Source organism: Catharus ustulatus, chromosome 12 (genome assembly GCF_009819885.2).
Source record: "Catharus ustulatus isolate bCatUst1 chromosome 12, bCatUst1.pri.v2, whole genome shotgun sequence".
Lineage (NCBI taxonomy): Eukaryota > Metazoa > Chordata > Aves > Passeriformes > Turdidae > Catharus > Catharus ustulatus.
In genome coordinates, this window is record NC_046232.1 from 21,657,941 (window position 1) to 21,678,831 (window position 20,891).

Below are 20,891 nucleotides of genomic sequence, written 5' to 3' on the forward strand. Positions count from 1 at the left end.
CTCCTCTAGCATGCACTCTGAGCAGGAGGGGATGTGCTGGATTACAGCTCACACTCACCTCCGGGTCTGAAAGGATCTCGGCAAACTTCTGGTAAGTGAAGGTCCCCGTCTGCAGGACCAAGTCTCCTTCCTGGTCTGAGCTCTGACCACAGAGGATCAGTAGTTTGTAGGCTGAAGAGTCACACAGCAGTGAGCGGACCTGTTACCAAGAGAGGGCTGCTGTCAGAAGCTACCTGTACCCCCCACCAGCACCCAGAATCCCAACCCCACAGACAGGCCATAACTCACGGTATTCACAAATAGCCAAACCCTACGTTTTCTACGTACAAGAAAGTTGCTTATTGAAGAGGGAAGACGCTGCTACTGTCTGCCCAACACAGCTCCATGTCACATCAGAGTTACTGTGTATATCCTGGTTACTGGCAGGACCAGGTCTCCTGGCCTTTTCAGCACACCTTGCAGCAGACTGGCAGCAGTCCAGAAGGTGCCAGGTGTGATGATCATGACCTCCATATCAAGCAAGGGCAGGAGGGCTGGTGTGGAGAGGACTTGATGGCACATCTGGTCCTTACCTCAGACACGATGCTGTCCACATTAGGATTTACCAGAATGACCGTATCCAGGGTGTCACTCCGGTGATGGAGAGTTCTTTGGCCTGAGGAAAGAAAAGGGATTAGACAGGATGAGAGAAGCCGATGAGACAGCATCCAGCTACTGATGTTTTAGACTCAAAAATTCCACTTCAGCATGGGTCTGATTACAGGGCTTCAATTTCCCAGTTCAATACCCAGGTCTCATGAAACAGAGCAAGTTCTTTACAACAACAAGGAAAGAAATCTTTCTTCTGATCAGGAGACTCAGCTCCAACATATTCTGAAGTCCACAGAGCCAGGCACTTTGAGCTGCCTGCCTGTGCCACATGGCTGTGTCTGTAAACACTGGTGCAGACAAATTATCCCCTTCCAGACAGAAGTGCCTTTCCTCAGCACAGTCACCACAGAGAGGTGTCTCTGGCGTTGTCTAAACCCAAGCCACCACAGGGCTCTGTAAGCCAGTCTTGGTGCCAACTCAGCTTTCACTAGTGGTGCAGCACTGGTAACAAATCTCCATTCATTTGTAACAGTTTTTTTCTTTAATGAAGCGTTTTTCCTTAATCCAAATGTGCACTCCTAAGCTGCTGCTATGGGAAGTACTTAGGCAACAAGAACTCTCATTCTGCTCTCAGAGGCACAAATAGGAACCAAGACAGGACTCTGCTCTCTCTCTGCATTTGGGGGGAAAAAGGAGAGGCCAAAGAGCAAACAAGATTCTGGGAGTGCAAAAAAGCAATTTGTGTGCTCACCTTGACATGGCATTGTACAGGTATTTGGCAAAATGCTACCATAATTCCAGTGCCCTATTAACTTATTAGACAGAAGAGTAGTGAGTGTCTGCCATGCTGACAGCCAGGACCAGAGCCACCGGTGTATGCCCACATCAGATGGCTCCGGGATGCAGGACAGCACCTTTGAGCAGCACCTGCCTGGTCACTGCAGACAGCATGGAACCTTTTTTTGATCACAGTCTTAGCTATACCTACCTCTGGACATTACATCCTCTCAACAAGCCAGGCACTTAGAACTTAATTGTTGGAATGAATGATTTATAGGGTTTAAGACTTCCATAGGTTTTAATCCCTCATATAGATTGGAGATCCATAGATCTTCACTGAAAATGAGCACCTATTTTTATTTCACATCTTTTAGATAACTGTTGTTTGCTGCGAATGTTGTTCTTTCCATCCTCCACAACCTCTCTCATTGCCACTTTCTAGGTGGATCTCAGTCCTTCTAAAATAGGTCTATCAATCTGGTGGAAGGATGGGAGGGAGGGAGGAAGGAAGGGAGGAAGGGAGGGAGGGAGGGAGGAAGGGAGGGAGGAAGGGAGGAAGGGAGGAAGGGAGGAAGGAAGGAAGGAAGGAAGGAAGGAAGGAAGGAAGGAAGGAAGGAAGGAAGGAAGGAAGGAAGGAAGGAAGGAAGGAAGGAAGGAAGGATTTTCCTGAAATGTTTTACTAGCAATTAACCAGACAGATAAGCCCAGAAGGTAGCTTTCAGCCCAAAGTGAGTTAAGGTCTCAGCAGAACTATTTGTACTCGGCATCTCTAGCTGCTTTCTGAACTTGTCTTTCAGTTTGGATAAAAATTGTCCCTCCAGACTGAGTTCAGCGGCATTTCTGGCACTTGATGAGGAATAGGTATATGGCTGGAGACTGGGAAGCAAGTCCCTGTGCACAGAAGGGATGCTGCAAGTGAGCCACGGGGAGCAGCATGGGAGGCTGGGAGGAGGCACAGGTGAAGAGGGCCCAGGAGGTGTTCTGGGGTATTCCATGCAGCCAGAAGAAACAAAACCCCACTCATCCTTCAGGCAACAATAGTTGTGAAGGCATTGCTGATGTCCCAGAAGTGCTCACAGGGAGCACCCTGGTTCCTCACAGATCTGCTGTGCAGCATTCACATAGCTCACCCATGCCAGGACCTCCAGTCCTGCTGCTCAGGGCATCCAGAACAGAAGTGATCTGTCCCCATTTTTCAACATTACTACTAGGACAAAGTGACAGAGCCTCTACCTGCGCACCCCAGGCATCATTTCAGTGATTACCCACACCACTTGGGGAGCAGTGCCTGGTACACAGCACCAGCACCAGCAGCCTCGTCCTGGTGCCAGGGAGGGCTCTTGGGCAGCGCATCACCGTGACCACCTGTGGGCATCTTTCCAGGCACCAGGTGCTGCGGGGGCAAGGCCAGCCTGTGGGTTGCTGGCCAGGCAGCACTGGTGCCAGTGCCAGCTGCAGAAGCAAGGGGACCTTCTGCAGCACTAAGAGCCAGGAAAATGCTGCTCACTACCACACACGGCCCCAGCCCAGGCAGCTGAGCTGTCCCCGCTGAGGGTGTGAACAAAGCCTGGCTGTTGGCAGTCTGCTGACAGCCCCTCACCCCACAGGGAATGTCCCCTGCTCATGGGGAAGAAAAAGAAGGCTCAAGCTGCAGGGCCAGCAGTTGCTGGCAGATGGGACAGATGAATAGGGAAGGACTGAGTCTTGTGAAGGCTGTGAGGATAATTAAGGGACTAAACTGTCTCCATACAAGATGAGGCTGAGTGTGGGGGAGGGATATTTTCAATACAAATAAATAAATACCTGATGGGAGGGAATGAAGGAAAGGAAGTCAGACAGGCACTCGCAGTAGTGCTCAGTGACAGGATGTGAGGCATGAATTAAGACACAAGCAATTTCATCTGAACATAAGAAAACACTGTTTTTACCGTGAGAGTGGTCAAATACTGGAACAGGTTGTGCAAAGAGGTTGTGGAGCATCCATCCCCAGTGATACTAAAAACACAACTGGATCCAGGCCTGGGAAACCTGCTTTTGCTTACTCCCCTTCAAAAAGTGCAATTGGACTAGTCAGTCCCAAGTCCCTTCCAGCCTACATTTTGCCAATTCTGTGATATTGTGAAGCACTGCAGCTGTCCATAGCTTTGCTCCTAACATGCTCTCCTCAGCTGCAGCAGCTGATTCTCAGGGGCATACAGGAGCAAAGTGTACAGAAACATTTCCAGAAACATGGACTCACTGCACACAGTTCAGATTGGCCATCAGAAAAAGTTCCTCACCAAGAGGCTGGGTAGCCTTGGGAACACGCTCCCTGGGGAACTGGCTACAGCACCAAGCCCATCAGAGCTCAAGGGGTATTTGGATGATACTCTCAGACATATGTTTTCATTTTAGCTAGACCTGTGAGGAGCAGGGAGTTGAATCTGGTGATCTCTATGGGTCCCTTCCAAAGAACATATTCTGATTATTTGGCCCCTTGAGTGTAGAATTACTTTGGTTATGGCAGAGTATAGCAAGTGAAGAGCAAAGTCCCACTGACTCTGGAGTGGGTATGAACAAACCATTCAGGGCTGCACCTGCAAAGAGACAGAGGGAGAGAGAACGGAGGAGCAGCTGCTATGGGTTCAGTGCTCAGCAGTCAGGCAGAGAGAGCTCTTCTGTGGAGGTCAGGCTAGGCTGGTAGAAAGGACAGTGCACTGGGGTAACTGTGACAAACAGGATGCCTGAGAGAGAGAGATGATCCTACAAACAGACAGATGGTTGTAAAGGCAGAAAAGGAGGTCATGCTGACAGCACAGATCCTTGTGTTCTGCTACTTTAAATGGAAACACCTAAAGCCCCTGTAGCTGCAGAATAAATTCTGGGCTAGTCTGAAGAGCTGTCAAGGATAGCAATGCAAGATGCTGCTTGTTATTTTCTTTAATCTTTCTGACCATCAAATCTCAGACGTCTTATTCTGTTAATCAGGACTGATCCACAGTTACAGCTCACCATGCTGAAATCAGAGACCAAGTGTCAGGGCAGCAGGACTCAGTTTCTCACCTTTGTGAAATTATGCCTTAGGCAGTGGGTCATTTTTCAAGTGACTGTGCTGAAATCAGTCATGCTGCTCTGACTGGTACAACAAATCAGAATGAATGTAAGGGGCCAGAAGATCATTAAAGGACTGGCACATCTTGATGAGAGAAGTCAGGTGGAACTGTTTAGCCAATAAAAGAGAAAACTCTTTTCTGAGGGCAGGGATCTCACTCACCAGTCTGTGTACCTGTCTGATGGTAGGTGCAAATCTGGGCTGCAGAGCTCCCATGACTTTGCCATCCAGAGGACTGAGACTGCTTGTCTGACCATATAGAAATCAGCCCTTTCCTACCCAGGGTGCATTCTCTACCCCTCATTACCTTCCTTAAGCCTTCCCACACCCTTCCCCTCCTTTGTCCCTAAAATTATTTAGGCTTACCAGGCCAGGTTCTACCTGTAAAGTGAACACCAATATCACATTGATAAAAAATACAGAAGTTTCAGAGTCTGAAAATGTTATCAAGGCTCACAAGCCACAATAAATAAAAAACGGCTCTTCCTCACTTGTGGCTGTCTTAGCTGACATGAACATCCCTCTTCAAGGGGATACTGTTGAAAAGGCTCTTACAAGAAGATCCTAGATCTCACTATGGCTCAGTACCTTTTGCTACACTTCAGCAAAGAGGTGAGCCTGGGATCACAGTCTTCCTGATGTTTATTGAACAAAGTGCACCTCTGAAGACAGTCAAACAATGCATAGGGTTCTTAAGAGTGCATGTATTTGCATAATTAACATGAGCTAGTGCAATCTGAAAGACTGCCATTTCCTTCACTCTGAAATTACATAATGATACTGAGATAGTAACTGACTCTCTCATTGTGAGGCTGTGAAGTCTCCAACTGCAGCTTCTTCAGTGCCAATGGAAGAAAAAGGATCCAGCCCCAAATGGCGTCCATTCAGAGAATGGAACAACACAGTCATTCACCAGCACTCCAGGACTGTACCAAGTACGGCAAGCCACAGCTCCTTGGGAGGCAGATTGTAAAGACCAGAGGAAAAGAAGAAAAGGCTCTGCACTGAACTCTGTGCAGGGTCCTGCCTCTCATCCTGTCCGTGCAGATCCACAGTCCTGTGTCCAGCTGCACTATGGACCCACTCCCCTGTCCAGCAGTGAGGGAAAGGAGTGAACGTGCCCTTGCTGGAAGCAGTATCACACTCCCAGCACCTGAAGAGCACACAGCCCCTTCCTCCAGCAGGCAACCTGAACAGTGTACAGCTGGCAGATGGGACCAGCTCTGGCTGAAGAGGACCTGGAAGCTCTGCCAGCTAGAGAGGTAAGCTCAGGAGTTAAAAAATAAACACCAAAGTTTGCTTTGGCAGCCAGTACACAGCCACTAACTGTGGATTCACCATTTAGGTCCTCATGTGGTGGTTCCAGCTCAGGAACTCAAACACAACTTCTCCCACCCCAGGGATGCATGTGGATGCGTTTATGACAATGACAAGTCCCACTCTGTTCCTCCTTACCATTTGTAAGGGCAGTGTTGTGCCAGATGAGAGGAGACTCTCAGGCAAGGAAAGGAGAGAGACACCATGCGAGGAATACAGCTAGAACTTGGCAGAAACCCTCCAGAAAAGGCTAAGAGAGATTCTGAGTCCTAGGTGGGTGGCTGCCATGCACACTGGTGTCTGACCACTGCCCTTCTAGAGCCTGAGGAAATGCAGCAGTCCCAGCAATTCTGGGCACATGCAGCTCTTTGTTGCTTTTCCAGAGATGAGCAGAACAACGGGCTTAGCCAGAGCACTGGAAATCACAGCAAAAGGGCTGTCTCACTGCCTCCGTCCCTCCTCCCACAACATGTGATAGCTGCAGTAGCTACTTATTTTTGTAAGATTACTGGGAAAGTGCTGTAGTTTTAGCTTGCTAGTGTGATTCAGCAGCTGAGTATGATGAGGAACTGGCTTCAGACAGCATTTTGTGGTCCAGCAGCAAGTGCTCTGCCTCTCATAGTTTGAAAAAGTCTACTGTAAAGATTTATTTCATACACTTTCTATTCTTAGGTCTCCAAACATGCTGCAGAAATAGAGAAATATTTATTTGTTGATGGCTAAATCAAAACATCTATCCCCTTAAAGGGGATCTTTGGTGATTTTCTCAGAGAAACTCATTGTACCAGCAAAGGGAAAAATGTTTTTAACAGAAGTATGAAAATCATCTGAAAATTGAGGCAAGAAACTCCAGCAAAGTGCTGAGACCCTGTCACAGGGAAAGCCAGGGCATAAAATAAGGTATTTGAAATTGCAACTAGAAAAGAAGGGGACATCAATGGTGCTTGAGCAGGAAAATATTATTATATGCATGAGTTTTCATTTTTTATTAAAATTTCAAAAGTTTGATGATTTTTCCTATTGAGATACCAAGTCACACAATTAAAAACACAGTACTACTGAAATAAAGTCCTGTGGATGTGCAACAGGCGATGTGCCTTATCTGGAGGAACTGAACAAACAAAGCACAGGAAAGCACAAAGCAATGTGCAGAAAGAGGGAAGATTATTCCAACATCTTTATGAAGCAAAGCATTCTATATGGACTGAAAGCACACCCACACCAACTTCTGCCTGTAACCAAGGGCAAATCTCCAGATACTGGCTTTGGCTTTAGCTAATATCCCAGTTGCAGACTAACAAGAATCTGGGGTGCACACAGTATATTGAGCATTACTGTTCATATTCCAGCTTTATTGAAGCTAAGTAGACGGTAGAGGAGCACCCTGTCCACAATTCGACCACACATGAACTAAGGGTCTCCTGCTGTGTGGCTCTGAACCTGGAGAAAATGGTGACAGGGATGAGAGCCAGCCCTGACAGGGAGCTTGGCAGTGCAGCACACAGAGGACTGAGCAGAGAAGCACACAGCATATGCAGGAGCATCAGGGGAGCCAGAGCAGAGCCAGTGACGCATTCTGTGCTCCTCTGAGGAGCTTCCAACCAGAACATCTGCACAGTTGTCTTCAGGAGGACAAACAGGACAACCAGTCACAGATGTACTTCCACAAAACACTGCTGCAACCCAACTCTCTCAGTGAAAAAGGAGCTGTGTGGTGCTAACACCAGAAAAGAAGAGAGCATCTGATTTGGGACAGAAAAGGCACAAACTTCAGAACAGCTCAGAGGCAGAGCAAAAGCCTTAAAAGCTGTAGAACTCTGCAATCAGAGAACTTGGTTTAAAAAGCTACAGAAAGAAGACAGCATCAACAAGACAGCTCCACAAAGGACGAAAAGATTCTCAACAGGAACAGAGTGAAAAAGTGAAATTAATTGAGAACCATAAGAGGAGGGACAGAGAAAGGAAAAACACAGCAGTAAACCAGTAGAAAGAGTATCCCTGAGAGGACCAGGTAGCAGTGAAGGAGAACAAGATCTTGTTTCTAGAAACATTGCTGAATCTGTCAGGATGAAGAGGGCTGAGGAATCTGAAAGTGTTCTCAGGTTTCCTTTTATGTATAATGCTGGAGATATTTCATAACTCACCTTACCATACTGTTACTGCATGCCAGGAGAACTGATCATGCTTTAAGGTAACAGCAGGCTCTGTGAAATGACCTGGGGATTTACTACAAAGGTGAACCAGCAGCAGGACAAGAGAAGGGGAAGAAATATTCCTTAAGGTGTGGGAGGTTGTGGTCCCTTGCCACATCCCAGGAGATATTCCTGCTAACTACTTGCCTGTGCTTCCCATCTTCCCTCCTCCCTGTGATATTTTCATGCCATCTACAGCTCCTCTCCCAGGCAACCTCTATTTCTATACCATGTCAACCATAGCAACCATCTCATTGCTCCCTAATTGCACATACTGTCTCACTTTTATGCTAAAGAGCAATTTAATAGCTCAGCCATTTTAGAACCACTAATCGAAGATGCAGATACTCACTTTGGAAATAGTTTCATGTATTTCCAGAAGTTACTGCCCCTCAGCTGGAAGCTATACCACCACTGAGGTAATGGATAACGTGAACATTTCTGCCTGGGTTGCCAGGTGCTAGATCGTCCACAAAAAATGTTCTGTTCCCTGCAGCAGCTTTGCTGACTCATGCAGGCCTTGCATCCTTCTGCTGAGGCATTTGCATGAATCAGGAATGAAGCCCTGCACAGAGACACGGCCTCCAGCTGTGAGGAGCCGAAGCTGTGACTTCTTAAATGTCTCCAGCTAAATCCACAAAAGAAAAGCTAAACACACCTTAAGACATCTTCTTATCTGGTGTCCTCACTCCACTAACCCCTGGCAGACCTATTACAGCTGGGCCTGTTGGAAATCAAATTAATGTTTGCCCTTCCTGTGTCAGTTGGATTTCAGCTGGGAGTTGCTCCCAGTCCCTGAAACAGAGGTTCCACAAAACCGCTCCCATTGGCGCTGAGGCAGATACCCTGTTTCAGGTTCCAGAGATGAAGACACCTGTAAGTCAAGAAGTTGGACAGCTCATTATCTCTTAATTTTAATAAGACTATGCATTCCAGAACACATGCTCTTACAACCAGAACACAGCACAGACTGAAGAAAACTGCATGTTTCTCCTAGCTGAGAAGTATCTGGGTAATGCTGACTGACTGACTTGGAGGCACAGCTCATGATCTGTTCTATTTCTTTATATTTTTTTTTCTTTCTCAACTGATCAATATGACAAATAAACTTCCTGAGGCAGGGAGAACTTAATTGTATAAAAGAGGGGATGGCTGCACACACAGGGAAACTCTGATATTTCTTCCTCTTTGACTATTGAGATGCCAAATTTCTGGCAAGAGTCCTGCCTCTGATTTACAGCAACTGTTTGGACTCTTTAAACCTCATTTCTATTCCGTACTGTTAACAGTCTCATTTCAAGCAGCTTGTCTTATCTCCCTTGCTTGTTTTTAGGATGACCTGCTGAATGTCAGCCCTCATGATGACACAGATATTAAACCAGCTGTGAACTCCGAGTGGCTGAGGTGGTTGGCGAAGCACAGGACTGTATTCTGCCAGCCCTTAAGAAAAAGCAGCTCTCCTCTGCCAAGAGCTTTCTTTGTTGCATCCTGACTTTGCTCTCTCGGATCTGGTTGACCCTTGATAGACCTCTGCATGGTCGGGGTTCCTGGGATTTGATTTACAGGGTAGAGTACAGCAATAATGAATGTCATACAAAAAGTTATTTTGAAGTTGAGAACTTCAAGGCCTCCTGTCCCTTCTGCCAGCAAACACAGGGCCTGTCCATTTTGCACTGAAAGGAGAGGGGCTTGGATCAGCCAAGGGGATTTCCAGCAGAGCAGTCCAGGCCACCCTCCTCTTGCAATACTGGTGACACGTCCACTCAGCCACAGCTTCTCACCAGTCTGCTTGAAACAAGCTCACTTGTTCTTATTTCTTCTCAGGAGCCCCTGCTGCCCAATGCCACTCCATCCAGTCAGGTCCCTTTCAGCTTGCAGATTACACAGAGGAATCAAGAGATTGCACTTACTAACCAGGGAGAATAAAAAGGACCAGGAGAGGCTTCCATCACCACAAACACTTCTCTCAGGGCCTCTCACTTGTTCAGTTCCCCCAGAGCCATGCAGGAGCCTTCCTTGCTCCCATGCCTCCCCTCTTCCTTACCAATGGTTTCTGCCTTTGAATGTGGACCAAGAGCAAAAAAGAAAAGCCACAACAAATAAAACTCCGACACAAATCGAGCAACCAAGATATTATGCTTATACCTATCAGCCTGAAAGCTGGTTCTTCAGAAAGATGCTGTATGGGTCAAAGGCACAGAGAGCCATCCTAACCAATGCTTTACTGCTGTGCAAAGGAATCACTTTTGATTGAGGCCATTGACTTTAACATGGCTTGGGTAGAGTCTGCCTTATTGTCCAAGTACTGTAACTTAACTTATCCCTCTTAATCCATTTTTAGCAAGCTTTTCAGAACATAAATCTAGTCACCCAGAAGGTAAATCACTGGCTTCTTGCCCTTTTCTCTTCTAACATCATCTGGAGTGCCTGATGACAGACCAACATTCCTCAGACAATTTTCAAAAGGGAGGTACTAATGGCCTTTTTCTTCTAGATTTTCTCCTAAATTACTTAAAATTTTGACACTGGAGCTCAATAGAGAATAGGCAGATGAGATCTCAGTGAAATAAAAGGTTAGCACAGTGCAAAAGCAATTAACTGAATTCCTCAACTTGAAAGTCAATAGAGGAAGCCAGTTATGCGATCCTCAGCCTTCAACTCTATGGAGGAAATATTGACTTGATTTTGAAAGCTTTGACTTTCAAAAGCAAAAAAGGAGCTCACTAATTTCTTTCCAAATATTGATGCTGGGATAATGCTGCTTTTCAGAAAAGCAGAAATTAATCGAATTTATATTCCCCCTTTAAAAATAAAACCAAAAAACAAGCCAACTCAGTACTATGCTACACATTTGAGAGATCAGTCAAGCAAGATTTCAAGGGCTGTCTCAGGAGAACTAAGAACCCGCTGGCCAAGGAGATTACTGCTCACATTCATGTGTGAATAAAGCTTTAGAAGGACAGAAATTTCCCGAAAAGCTGGATGCATAACTAATTTTGCCATGTGCACCAACTTTGGAGATCCTGCAAAGGAAGCTGTGAGAGGAGGAAAACTGATCTAAAGTCTCCACCTGTAGAAATTTATCTTCATTTCTTTAGTGAGAAGCAAAGGTAAAAAACAAGTCACAGAGCTCAGGCACAGCAAAGCATGAACTAAAGAAGACTGCTTTTTGTGTGTCCACCCTGCTCTGTTCCACCACCATAATGCCTGTTTCCTCCACCTTCCCTGCGGTCCTCTGCCATACCTCAGCTCCATTTGGGAGCCAAAACTACCAACTGTGCAAGTGGCAGCATGCTCAGAGGTCAGAGACAGCCGTGTGCTGACAGCTGGTGTGTGAGCAGGGAGTGCAGGACAAACAGATGTGCACCGTTCCCATGAAGGCACTGACTCTGATCACTTGCCTGCTACACCAACTTTCACAAAACTGGTAGAAGCTTGTTTACTTCAATGTTTTAGTAGAAGGAAAGTGTTTACTGCAAACACAAGAAGGTGCATTTGTAAGAGGAATTCATACTGTGCACCCAAGCACCTCTAAGGGGACAAACAAACTAAGAAGTTAGACCAAACTAGCTCAATACTTTTTCTAATCTTTCCTGTCAACAGCTACTCAACTGGTGTTGGAGTCCAGAAAGTTCATGGAAAGAAAAATAAACCTCCATTTTTCATCTCAGTAAATTAGGCATTTATTTACACATAGCTTGCTCTCTTTCCTCCCATACACAGTTTCTGGGCTGGTGAAGAGAACGTGTACAAAGAGCACAAGCCACATCCCACAGAAACTCATGCTGAGCAATCACCATTCTGCCCTTCCCCTGGTGTCCAGCCGTGCCCCTTGGAGATGTGTTGCACCTCTTGTTCACACACATGCAGCTTCCCTGCTTTCACCAAGGAGCTGGCATTTGCTCACTATGCTCCTGTGGTCCAGTCTACCATCCATTTACCACCACACCTGCCGAGGATATGACTCAGGTATGCCAGCACAACAGACCTGAGGAAGAGTGGCAAAAAGACATGACAAGAGGTGGACTGTTTTGTCAGGAAAGAGACTACTGCAAAGCTACACATCTCGCTATCCACAGAATGGGAGTAGGGTGGAAGATCTCACAGCCTGGCCTTGCTAGATCACATGAAAGGAAAGGACGGGTGAAAAAAAAAAGTGTCCCGATTCAGTAACTATTTGCTGGAGAAATTGTAAGGACAGACATGGAGGCTGAATGCAGCCAACCAGTATGGAGCCACCAAGGAGACAGAGAGGGTAATGACTTTACACAGCAAAAGGGCCTCTACCCCATCAGAAGAAAGAGGAATCCCTGTCATTTTGGAACAGTGCCCAGCCTGCAGGGCTTTTCACAGCGGAACCAGAGCGACTTGGAATAGAAACAGCCTCGCCTCTGAGATCAGAGAGTTTAAACCGGAGCTTGTTTTTTCTGCAGTCACAAGCCAGCAGGAGCCAGCTGCAGAATTTGCCGCAGTGTGTGTGTGCGTGCGTGTGTTTCTGCGTGTGTGAGTGTGCAGCAGCCATGCTCCTCCCCTCCAAGCTCACTGTGTGATCAATGACACCCTGATTACAGCTCCCTCCTTTTTCCCCTCCCTACATCACTGACAGTCCCAGTCTGATCACTTTCAGCCTCCTCTCTTCTATATTAAGAAAGCTTTTGTTGGCATCACTACTGACTAACTTCTTTTCATTGCTCCCTCCCTGGTCAATGAGGTTTTGCTTCTTCGCTTTTCCCCTCTTAGCCAAGACAAGAGTGTCTGACAACAGATATTCATGGTTACATACCCAGTCTGTGCAAAGTGCCAAACCATGCTCTTGTTCCTCTAGTTCTGAACCCTCGAGATAAAAGGCCATATTTTTAAATACTTCAACATATTTCAGCTCTAGCATGCAGATAATTTAACACTTTTAACAAGAAGCTTGCTGGTGGCAACTCTAATGAATGCCAGAGATACCCTATTTAAAACAGAGACCCCATGCATCTGTGACTGCATAGGTGTCATCATCACACAGTACCACTGGCAATACAGGAGAGCTAATGGTAAAGACACAGCTGGGCCCTTATACCCCTGTGTTACAAGGGCAGTACAGCAAGGTGAGGGATGACAAAGGACTAGTGCTAGGGAAAAAAAATAATTTTGTTATACTCATTTCTTAAGCACAAAGTCCCTGCTTATATCCTACTAGGTTGAAAATCAGCTCCAAGATTGGCCAGGTCTTCTCTCTCTGCTGCCACAGAAAGGCTGCATCACTCACATTTTACGGGAACCTTCCCTTTTTCCTCCCCCACTCACTGGATGCATTTGGGTGCTATTTGGTTTCCTGTACTGGAAGAATGTAGTGTTGTGAAGCTTGAAGTCAGACTTCAGTGACTTCAAGACTACTCGTATGTGGGTGTGCAGCACTAACGGACAGAGAAATTGCAAAACAAGACGGGCCTTGTATCTGTCCTCTATCAAATCAATAGTGTGACAGTCCACCTTAACAACCCTCCCCCCTCCTGCCTGGCATTAGCCTCATTCCAGCATCAGCACGGAGCTGAACGGTGATACAGACACTAATACTGTCTTTCGCAAAGCCTTGCCCACAGGCAGCATCTGTGAGATGTCTTGTACCACCTCCTCCCTTCTCCAGCAGCACACCATCTTCAGGGAAGACTATACCAGGATAAAACATAATGCAGGACTTCTTACGTTCCTGACAGGCAGAATACTTTCTCCAGATTCTTCTCTAAACCCATCTTCATACACCCTTCTCTGCGTTTGAGCTAAAGCCACAAGTGCAGCAAACAGCTGAGCAGCTGCGGAATTCGGGTTTTGTTCCTATGTTCGAGCACAGACAGCTGAGGAGGAGCAAGGTCCGCAGATCATAGAACCCCCAAGCTCCATCAGCAGCCACCTTCCCCTCTTGCTACTAATCCTCCTCAATTCCCCAAATTCCAAGGAAATAAACCCGCACCGGCCATGACCGCTCCGCGCAGGTGCGTTTCCTCACCTGCGCCTCTGCCAGGGCTGCGCAGCCCCAGCAGCTCCCCGGCACCGCGCACAGGAGCGCAGAGCCCGGACAGGTCCGCTCGCCGTCACCGATATCCCCCGTTACCTCCCCAGAAGGGCCCGTCCTCCCCGGCCGACCAAGGTCTTCCAAAGCAATGAGCAGCATCCGAGCGCGAACAAAGCGCCGCCGCCTCCATCCCGCAACCTCCACGATACCGGGGCTCCTCACTCCCGACCGCCCCGGCACCTTTCGCTGCTCGCCCCAGGCCGGTGGGGAAGGAAGATGCACCTACCATCCTGGCCGGGAAGCCCGCCGGTCGGCTGCCCTGAGCGCGGAGGATGCGGCGGCACGGCCGGGGCTGCGGCGAGCGGCTGCCGTGGCACGGAGCGGGGAGGAGCCGCCGCGCCCCCGGCCGAGCGCAGGGCGCTTTAACCCTGTGCGCACCGCGGAGCGCCGGCCGCCGCGGCCCCGAGCATCCCTACGGGCGGCCTGGCCGGCCCCGGTGCTCCGCGGCCAGCCCGGGGCGGCTCTGGCTCTCCATCTCCGGCAGCGGCAGGGACCCAGACCCCGTCCCACGCTGCGAAGCACCCGACACGGGTCAAACTCCAGCCAACACGGGTTCCGAAACACCCGACACAGGTCAGACCCCAGCCATTTCAAAATCCCTTCCTATTAACACTCATGCAAGTACACTTTAAAGCATGAACTAGCCGGATATCTTTAAGTGCTTTAAAACCTTTTTAACATATAAGCAGACCAATTTGTTATCTTCCATTCACGATCTTCTTGTTAAAACAATAATGTTTCCTTATAAAATATGTCATGCTCTTTTCTCTTTTGCCTCAAAATACTTTTTTATAAGTCACAAAAATTTTGCATCTTTCAGGTCCTGTTGAGAATTTACATCAGAAACAGGTATCTCCATGAAATTAATGTCTGAAAGTTGGTGCATCTACTGTCTCTAGTTTCCCTCTCACTTTCCACTCCTAGTTATGTGTTCACACACCAGCAAACTGGAATACACATTTTTATAATTTGCAAGTGTTTTTTTACAAAGCAAAATTTATGAAGTAGAGTGGTTTTCACAAAGCACTGTTCTCAGCATATGTGTACTGTTTGACCAGCAAAACACTTCTCAAAACTGAAGAGGTTCTTAAAGCAGCTGCTGCCTCTACCATGCACCTGTTATTTAAGTGGCCTAGGAAGCCTCCTGTATGTGTGTTCTTTGAGGCAGCCCTCCTACCTTCATATGATCAGGTAACAGTTAATCTCTTCTTTTTAGCTTTTAAAGAAAACAACTTTTAGCAATATGCCTAAAAATAGTCATCAAAAGCAAAAGGGAGCTAGTAAGGAAAGCACTCACCAATCTTCAAGGCTCTTCCAGTTCCTGCAAAAAGGGCACTGAGCTTCTACCAGGAAGACCTAGAGCTGTGATCAAGGTAATTTCCATTTCTTCAGTCCTTCAGAAGATCTGTCTGATGGTTATGGAACCTCACAGACCAGGCACCAGGACCAGTACTGAGATGAGGCTCAGTGAGGTTGAATTCCAGCAACCACTCAAACATGAAAGTTTAAAGACACTATTATTCCCTAATGCAAGGATAGATTTATTTCAGGTATTGAATTAGAAAAGAGATAGGGAGTTTTTCCCTATTTATGCTAAAAAACTCAAATAACGTTTTTCCCATTTTGTCAAACTGACAACTATGATTTAAAACAAAGATCCTATCTTTGGGCTGTTCCCTGTCCTCATGGTTTTGAAAAGGCTACAAAGCTTCCTGGGACATTAGGTGCTGTTCCTTTCTGACTAGGATCTGGAATTAAACATGGAATTAAACTGTTAAAAATGTGAACACTTATTTCATCACTACACACCAGAGCCAGTATCACACTGACAGGAATGCCCTGGATCATAAAAAATAAGAAGCTATAGACAGGGTCTTCCCATAGGCCAGTATGAATATTAAAAGACAGTTCTTAAGACGTTTTTCTGGTATTCTCAGATTTTAGTGTGGAGCCAGGGTCACATCTCCATGTTTTTCTCTACAATGATGTTTGAAACAGTTTTATATAAATTAAGGCAGTATGTTTTTATGAAGTATGAGATTTAATACAGCTAAAGCAAAAGTCTTACAATGAGACTAAAAGTCATTCTTCTCTGAACAAAAGCTCCAAGTTATCTACCATCTTAAGCTCCAAAACATTTGATTTTCTTAAAAACTCTAGGCCAAAGGCTTTAAGAAGAAAATAAATTCTGATCACAAATATACTATCTTCTGAAAGCGTTGGGACAAAGAATAACCACGGCCTGATGCAGATATAATCCAGATATTGAGTAAAAATATATTTATTTCCCCACACTTTTGTGTGAAATGCAGAGGTCTGGGTGCGCAGAACTCTCACCTCTCCATTAGTCTGCATCCCAGCTTTCAAGCTCTCACTGCACAAGGCTATAACAGCACATGAAAGAGGAGAGGCATTAAGCTCTCACCACAGCGCACTAGACACAAGGATTTGTTTGCATTTGTCCTCTTGGAAGATTTCTTTGCTTTGACTCTCCACTGACTTCCACAGGCTATCTGCTTTCAATCCAACAAACAAACTGACTTGCTCAAGTTTTTGGCAAATCACTTCTAAAACCCTCTTGGCAATCTTAATTTCTGTCTAGGTACAGCAATTTTTACTCTTCTACAGGCTTTACTAGGATGTATTTAAAGGACACTAATTTTTGCTGAATACTGCATTTTTCTCTGCAACTTTTATTAAATCTTCCTATCTCCTTTCTTATTTACAGGTATTTGTATCTTTTTAATCTGTATGTTAGCTTAAATTCTGACCAAAGAAGCATTTTCCACTTTTGTCAAGTTTCCTTACTTTTAAATAACCATTTCTGAAATGCAGTGACAACCCTTTGGTTGTTGGTATAGTTCTATTTAAAGTAACCTTTGTCCGTAAGTATTTTATTCTTTCAGGTAGCTTTGCAGGTACAGTATTATTAGTATTATTACTACTACTATTTGAGAATGACGTTTTCATCTTTCTGATGCTTCAGGGCCCAATAAGTGATTACTATCTGAGTTACTGAGAATTAGCAGCTTTAATGTGGAAATTTACAAGTTTAAAGGTGGAGAGTCCAAGTCATTAATTCCATTTAGATTTGTATAATTTTCTTCTTCAATAAAGGTTTTACTTTTCTGGAAATAGCATCCCTAATGCAGGCCCAGAGAGACTGTCAGCACCTGCCACCAACCCCTTTTCCAGTTCCTACTTTAAACAAATTCATGAACCCTGTGAGTTTTCACTAGCAACATTCTGGTCCTTCTTGCCCCAGAAAATAAGGTTTTAAAAATGGTGATCCTAATTTAACTCAGCAACTGCAAACCTTTAGGGAAAACAATGCAAGATGACCTGTCTAGAACTCTCGGTGGAAAGGATAAAGAGGTTTGTAAATCAAGACTGTAAAAGTGGAGCAAACACGAGCAGGACTAAAAGGCCAGAAGGAACATGAGAAGAGGGACTGAGGCAAATACCAGAGCATAGTGAGAACAGCAGTGTGCTCCTGTACGAGTGCCACATGGCTCCTGGGCACCCAGAAGGGTGGCAGAGAGGGAGAGGGGCCAGGATCAAATCCCAGTGATTTCTTAGTGACTCTGGGATGAAACCCTCGTGTTTGCCTAATTACACTGAGATCAAGGACAGACTTGTGCAAGAGCATTTCCCAGGAACAGCATACCTCCATCATGCCTTCTGCTAGTGCTGCAGCTGGCTGTACTTCTCAGCCAACATGAGGGCCCCTCTAGACACAGCAAAGCTTCCCACACTCCCCCTCAGACAGAGAGCAAAAGCCAGGTCTATCACTGAAAGTAAAAACTAAATGCAACCAAGGCAGTACGAGAGAAGCTACATGAACTAAATCCTGCAAGATTCCTCTTTATGCAGAGGGTATTTTTTCCTTCCAGACACATTTTTAACTGCCTCAGATCACATTCTTGCTCTGGACCAGACAGTAACCTATTGGAAAAGGTATCAGCTGCCCCAAAAATGGATTCCTGGGAACGTGCTCTTTTAACACTGTCTTCAAGGCCTGAAGGGGAGTGCAAAGGCTGCTAACACCCTTATGGACTTGACAGTCCAGAGGCACCAATAATAGCAGGTGCCCTGCCTGTTATTCAGGTAGCAAATGCCAAGATGCTCTACAGACAAGGAGCGGGTAGGACGGCTCCGACAAAAATCACAGTAGGATCTTGAGAGGCAACAGGCATCAGTGGCAACAATGAAGATGTTGCAGATGGCAGGCAGGAGCTAAGCCTGGCAGAGAAACCACAAGGAAGGCTGCAGAGAGGGTAGAGTAGAATTTAGAATTGGCAGTGGCACAAGTAAAATTGCCAAGACAACACACAGTTGGTCAGGTTGACAACACTCTAATTCCACATTCACATGGCTGTAACTAGAGATGACTTGCTTAAAAAGAGGTACATTTATTATTAACTGATACCAGGGGTTCATAAAACCACCAGTGGTGCTTCGTATTTTTTTTGTGTAACATTTAGAATTGGAAACCAAGATGTTGACATGCAGACATTTTAACGTAAGCAATGCAAAACAACTCTGACACATTTTGTGAGGCTGCAGAACCCATTACCTGTCAGGTTCAGGCAGATTTAACAGGCATTGTTTGGAGGCTTCTCTCACAATGAATCCAGGTTTGAAGACAAGCTAAAAATTCTAGGCAAAACTAACAGTGACAGGATCTAGTTGCTACTACATGCAGAGATACCACAGAAATAACCATATGGTAAGATTACAGAACAGAAATTGCTCTTTCAGGCATATTTTAAATTTAAAGAGATAAAACATTAGTCCCTCCAAACTAACACTAGTAAATTGTGTGCATGTTTAGGATGTTATGGTTTCTAGACAACTCCTGTTTGTAATCTGCTTAGTCAAGAAAAAATATGAGAAATACACAAATATTCTTCAGACATCGATCAAACAGGACATCTATTTCAGGGACTATTCCCTCCTGGGTTTATGCTCTGCTGTATGATGAGATCAGCACTGCAGCACATGCTTTCCTGCAAAGATCTAGCTCAGATGAAACCAGAGAGGGAAAACAAATAGGGGGTGGGGGTATGGTGAAGGGGGAAAAGGGAAATCAATAATTACTTTGAATTATTCATCCCCATGAAATAGGAATAGAAATGCAAGCAAATGCCATCTTTAGAACAGTGATCCCAGGAGAATTTTCTTTATAGAAGTCTGTCTACTGCAGGTTTTTCTACAGAGTCATTAGTACTCACTAAAATTTCAGAGGGGAGGAAGTAGGATTAAGTCAAACTCAAACCATTCACTTACCTGAAGACACGTAACATCGTAAATAGTCATTGTCAAGTTCCACATTAGCTACTGTCAAAATGAAGGCAGACAAAATCCAGAATAGGCCTCACTTTACAAAAATATGAGTAAAACACTGAGATCAGGTCATCTGAAAGAAATATGTCCTTGTCCTATTGTGTTGTTCAGAGATATTTTTCCTTTTTTTTTTTTTTTTTTTTTAACCATCAGAAATTTAACTCTCATCCAACTTGACAACCCAAAAAAGTTCTACAGATGAGGACCAACATCACTGGACTAAACCCCATTGTATAAAAGCAATTCAGAACATATTCCACTAAAGCCATTAAAAAAAAGGCCTGAGAAATCAAAATCACTGAGTTATTCCCACACTACTACCTTATGGACAGCCCAGGCTCAACATTTATTTTTTAGAAGGTAACAAAGAGACAAAGTATGAAAGAAAACAAAACAAAATATGCTTGTGTCCTGAAGAAAGGTCCAACCCTTTTCTAATGATCTCATCATTATTTTCCTTTTCTATCAAATTCAAGGGTTTATCTTCCCTGTAGTGTGTGTGTGTGTGTGTATATATATATATATATATATATATATATATATATATATATATATATATTGCAGTACACTGGCGTCAGATGCATGAAATGCAGCCCATCTTTCCATCTACTCACGGGAAGCATCATTCTTATGAAAGAATCAGTTTTTCACAGCTACTCTGGTTCTGTTAAGATCCTCTGCTAAATATTGAGGGGAAAATTCTGATTAGGTTCTTAAAAAGAAAGAGAACTCTGAGGATGTGTAATGTCCAGAAGGAGGTCTCTTAGCACAAAATCAAAACCATATAAGACCATATATAAAAATGCTGCTTTTAGCAACTTTAGCAGATGTTTTAATGCCATGCCATTTTGAATTTTTTTTAAGCTCTGCAGGTCAATTAGAGCTAGAAACATTCAGTAAATATTTCTGCTCTGTAGCTGAAAGAAATTAAAATATATTTTAGAGACAATGAAATTTTAACATTAACAGTGGTGGGAGATTGCAGCACTCAGACCAAGCCTATGCAAAAGTTAATTTCTTGTACAAGATCTAAGATTGACTAAGAAGCTCTCAGCTTTCAATATGAGCTCCACTACTCTGGCATTTAAGTCCTAGGAGACTGGAAAACCCATCAGCAGTAAAGATTCAAATAGAATACTAAATTAATGTCAATCAGCATAGCTTTACAGAAAATATGACCTTCCTTCTTAATAAAAACCAAATAAGCTTGTCAAAATCTCAAAGGTTGTATTGATATAGTGCAATCATTATTTTGCAAGTCATGTCATATATGCCTACACCAGGACTTGTGCCACTCACTGTATTCATACATGACCTGAAAAGGAGGAAAGTAGACTGGTGGCAAAGCTTATGGATAGTACCAAGTATGGCTGCAGATGAACTGCCAGGGAAGCTTCACAATGCTGAGTTTCTTTTGCCTCTTTATCAGTATAAATCACATAGAAAATTTTATTAACTATTGCTAACCAGAGCTAACTATTACCACAGGGGTATCTTGAGGTTAAGATAACCTCAG

The 20,891-nt window shown here is 44.9% G+C and overlaps 1 protein-coding gene across 3 annotated transcripts in view; it reads right to left on the reverse strand.

Annotated features, from left to right (window-relative positions):
- The window catches only part of MAP1A (microtubule associated protein 1A), a 47,716-nt gene that overhangs the window by 15,509 nt on the left and 11,316 nt on the right, over positions 1–20,891 (reverse strand). For 2 of the 3 annotated variants that reach the window (XM_033070893.2, XM_042779684.1), the window contains exons 3-4: positions 573–655; positions 59–199 (exon numbers count right to left, since the gene is read on the reverse strand). In XM_033070893.2, coding sequence (XP_032926784.2) covers positions 59–199; positions 573–655 — 224 coding nt within the window. Of the gene's footprint in view, positions 1–58; positions 200–572; positions 656–14,255; positions 14,349–20,891 lie in introns of those variants that run through there. The other variant, XM_033070895.2, reaches the window with a different exon arrangement.